This window comes from Suricata suricatta, chromosome 16 (genome assembly GCF_006229205.1).
Source record: "Suricata suricatta isolate VVHF042 chromosome 16, meerkat_22Aug2017_6uvM2_HiC, whole genome shotgun sequence".
Classification (NCBI taxonomy): domain Eukaryota; kingdom Metazoa; phylum Chordata; class Mammalia; order Carnivora; family Herpestidae; genus Suricata; species Suricata suricatta.
The window spans coordinates 49,521,667-49,525,656 of NC_043715.1; the positions used below are offsets into that span (position 1 = coordinate 49,521,667).

The 3,990-nt window shown below is 59.2% G+C and overlaps 1 protein-coding gene across 2 annotated transcripts in view; it reads right to left on the reverse strand.

Annotated features, from left to right (window-relative positions):
• STRN4 (striatin 4) overlaps positions 1-1,881 on the reverse strand; it is an 18,938-nt gene extending 17,057 nt beyond the window's left edge. For both annotated transcript variants that reach the window (XM_029924861.1, XM_029924860.1), the window contains exons 1-3: positions 1,769-1,881; positions 821-924; positions 218-291 (exon numbers count right to left, since the gene is read on the reverse strand). In XM_029924861.1, coding sequence (XP_029780721.1) covers positions 218-291; positions 821-924; positions 1,769-1,777 — 187 coding nt within the window. In that variant the 5' untranslated portion in view covers positions 1,778-1,881. The remainder of the gene's footprint in view (positions 1-217; positions 292-820; positions 925-1,768) is intronic.
• Positions 1,882-3,990: the final 2,109 nt, after the last annotated feature.

Below are 3,990 nucleotides of genomic sequence, written 5' to 3' on the forward strand. Positions count from 1 at the left end.
CGCCCCCCCCCCCCCCGCCCAGGGCCCTAAGGGGCAGCCCACAAAGAGGGGCATGGAGAGTGGGGTTCAAGCCTCCCCAGCCCCCTCGCCCCCCATCCCGGCCAGGTCTGCTCTCTGCGGAATAAAGTAAGAGAGGTGGCCTAGCTCTGTGCGACCCCGTCCGGGTCAGGGGCAGTGGGGACAGGGGCGCAAGCGGGCTGGGTCGGATGCTGGGTACCTTGTTCTGCCAGTTCTGGCTTCTTCTCCCCCAGGTTTAGGTCCGTCCCGAACTTCAACTTATGATACTTGGCCCTAAATGGGCAAAATGATTAGTGGATGACACACACAGAGGGGTGGACTGGGCTCACCTGAGGCACCCCAGATTTCGGGGTCCCCCCAGCCCACTCCCCCAGCACTGAAGCAAAGTCGCCCCCACCCAGGCCTTCAGGAAGCAGCTCTGGTGGAAGAGGCACCACACGCGGTGTCGAGAGGGACCCACTCTTGGAGTCAGGCAGCCTGGGAGCTACCCCAGCTCCAGGAGCCCCCAGAGAAGTCCTCAGCCTCCAGGAGCCTCAGGCGGCCCCATCAGGCGGCTGGAGGGGGATGAGGTGGTGAGCACCTGGGGCCGCCGCCACTCCGCATGTTGTTCCCAGCAGTTACCCCAGACTCCGCCTTGCCTGTCCCCCACAGGAACCCCACAACACTCGGTGATGGGGTAGAGAATGCCCAGCCCCAAACCTGCCCCCCCCACCCCGCCCCGCCGGGAAGGTGCCGAGACCGGCCTCCTGAGCCTCCCGTCCGGCCAATTTCAGAAGGCAGGTTCCAGGACGGCGGGGCTCACCTTTCCTGCTTCAGCGCATATTCCAACATCTTGATCCGCCGCACCAGGTCTGTCTTGAGATTCTCTTGCCCCTTCCTTTCTCCCTGGAGGAAGGCTACCTGAGCCTGGGGGGACAGGAGGGAACAGGAAGGCAGCAGGGCTCAGGCTTACTGAGGTGTGCCCTCGCTCAAACGGGGACAATCAGCGCCAGCCCCTCCCCCCACAATGACATGCAGCAGCCACTCCTTCAGGCATGAAGACCCCGAGCCAGGGTTCAATGGCGCAGCGACAGGGCATGCTGGATCTGTTTCCAGAGTCCCCTGTCACGTGGCCCGCCGTGGAAGAGCTAAGGAGGGGTCTTTGACCCTTGCAACTAAAATGGGGCAAGCTTGGGCCTAGTGCAGCCCCTGCCTTCCAGGGAGAAGTGGGATCGGGGAGGAGGGCGGGGGAGGTAGGCATCAAGAGCCCTGGGCTCCTTCTCCCCACCCTGAGGCAGGTGCTGCCCCTCCGTTGCTGGTGGAGGTGGCACCTCGCTATCTCCACCAGAGCATCTGTCTCTGACAGGCGTAGGAAGCTGCTCCTGGAGCCTCGGGACAAGAGTGGGCGGCTCGGCTCGGCTCCCGCTCCAATGCAAAAGCTTTACCACCACCACCCCCCACCATGGGGGCCGCGTGTCCCACTGGAGTCTGCCCAGGGTGAGCGAGACATGCCACAGACATGGCCCAGGGCCCCTGCCAACCACTTCACACCGTCTGCTGGCATGGGCTACCCCGGTCTGCTCTGGTCTGTCAACAGGTCTTTTGGAGACACTGGGCCAACGGCCTTCGAGGCAGGATCCTGGCCCCTGACCATGTTCCAGAAGTCCTGTGCCAAAGCCCGGAGAGCAGGGCTCAACCCTGGCTTCTCCCCAAGTGCTCCACTGTTACAGGCTGGGACAGCCTGAGCTGCAGGCCGGGCTCAGCCACTTACTTGCTGCATGATCTTAGGCAGGTCATCAGCCTTCTCTGAGCCTCCATTTCCCCTTCTAGAAAATGGGGCTCACGAGAGTGCCTGCCCCTCATGTGTTAAGTTCTTCTCAGTCCGAGGCCTAGCACAGAAGAAGGGCTAATAAATGCCAGCTCCTGCCTCTCCTTTCTCTTCTCCCTGTCCGTTCTTCCACAACGTTGAGCCGGGCCCAGCTCCTTAAGGGAGTGGAGATTCCCCTGAGGCCCATGCCCTACTGGGCGGAGAGGTCTGTGGCTCCCAGGCCCCTGCCCCACAGGCGGCTGCCTCTTCCTGGAGCTGACCCCCAAACACCATGTGCTTGCTGGGGGACTTCAGTGCCTCCACCAGCAGCCCCGGGTCTGGCCACAGACCCCTTTTCCAGGCCACGACCGTTCTCAAAGCCCTGCTCCAGGCCTGTAAGTTTCCATAGCCTCTCAGATGCCCACCCCAACTGCTCTTGCCCCCCTGGGGGCTCCAAGGGCCAGGACCGATCTGCCCCATGCATTGGGCAGTACAGTGCAGCCCGTGCCCACAAGCCAACTGTCACCTCCGTCCTGCTCCAGGGACCAAGTCTCTCCCTCAGGCTGGCGGAGAATCGAGCATGTGCTAAGTGACGCCCAGCACTGGCCAAGACCCAGGGACACAGGCACGCTCATATTCCGCTGGTGGGGTCATAAATCGACACACCCTTCCCGGAGGGCAACTTGGCCACGTCTATAAAACTGTTCAAGCACTTTCCCTTTGTGCTGACGGGTCCACTTCCAGGGATGCAGCTGGCCTACAAGCGTGACTGCACTATGGGCTTCTTTTTGAGAAAATTAAAAGGAATACATGTGCATCAATTGATGTGTTCATCCACTTACATTCACTACACCAATATTTACTGAGAGCGCCCCATGTATCAGACACAACTGCAGACAGAGAGCAGCACTAAACAAGATAAGATGTAAGTTGCAGGTGGGGTGGGGGGGGCGCACGGTGTACAAATAATGAACAGATCACTGTATGTCACCAGGTACGCTGTGGAAAAGCCCTCCATCCACTGAGGGAATGGGACCCCCACCCCCCATTCTGAACACCTTTTGCTCTACATTTTAAATCAACACAGAGGAGCCTGGGTGGCTCAGTCGATTAAGCGTCCAACTTCAGCTCAGGTCATGATCTCACAGTTTGTGGGTTCGAGCCCCACATTGGGCTCTTTGCTGACAGCTCAGAGCCTGGAGCCTGTCTTCAGATTCCGTGTCTCCCTCTCTCCGACCCTCCTCTACTCACGCTCTGTCTGTCTCTCTCAAAAATAAACAAACATTACAGCAACACATAGGTACATAAATAACTAAAGCCAGACAGGTGGCCCCTCCTGTGATCACCATCTCGGAAGTTTGAAATGTCTGCCCTTTGTAGATCTTCTCAGTCACCCAAGTCTATCCTGTCCTGTCTATTTTAGAAGGCAGGGGGAGAGATGGAGACAGAAAGGTCAATCACTAAACACAAGCCCCGAGTTACCTCCTCACTGTCCTCCTACCCTCTGCGCCAGTACAGCCTGCTGACAGCCCACATTCAGTCAACCTCAGGGCCTGTGACTGCCCGTGACAGCCAGGTCCTGCGTGAGGCCCTCATCTGCGTGGCCTCTGGCCCCACAGAGCCCTCAGTGCAGCGCAGGAGACAGGCAGGAGCATAGACAACTGACTTCGGATGGGACTGGGGCCACGGTGAGGGAGCAGAGGATGTTATGGGACGAGGGACACCCACCCACCCCGTTTCTGGAGTTGGGTTGCACAGTTCAGCCAAGACCTGAAGGCCCTGGGCAGTTAGCCAGGGGAGTGGGTATGCTACTGGCAAAGCACAGAGACAAGAGCTGTGCTCACAAGCCAACTGTCACCTCCGTCCTGCTCCAAGGGACCAGGGCTCTCCCTCAGGTTGGCGGAGAACCGAGCGTGTGCTAAGTGAGGCCTGGCACTGGCCGGGGGCCGGGGACACAGGCACGCTCATATTCCACTGGTGGGGTCACAGATCGACACCAGGGTGACCACATCAGGACGTGTAACGGGGTTCGTGAAGAAAGGCAGAGAGGCTTGTAGGCCCAAGAAAGGGCCACACGCCAAGTTAGAGTTCAAAGTTGTCCTAAGAGCACAGGGGAAGCCATGGGAGGATTTCAAGCAAGGGAGAAATGTAATCAGTGCTTGTTACAAAGATAATTCCAGCTCTAC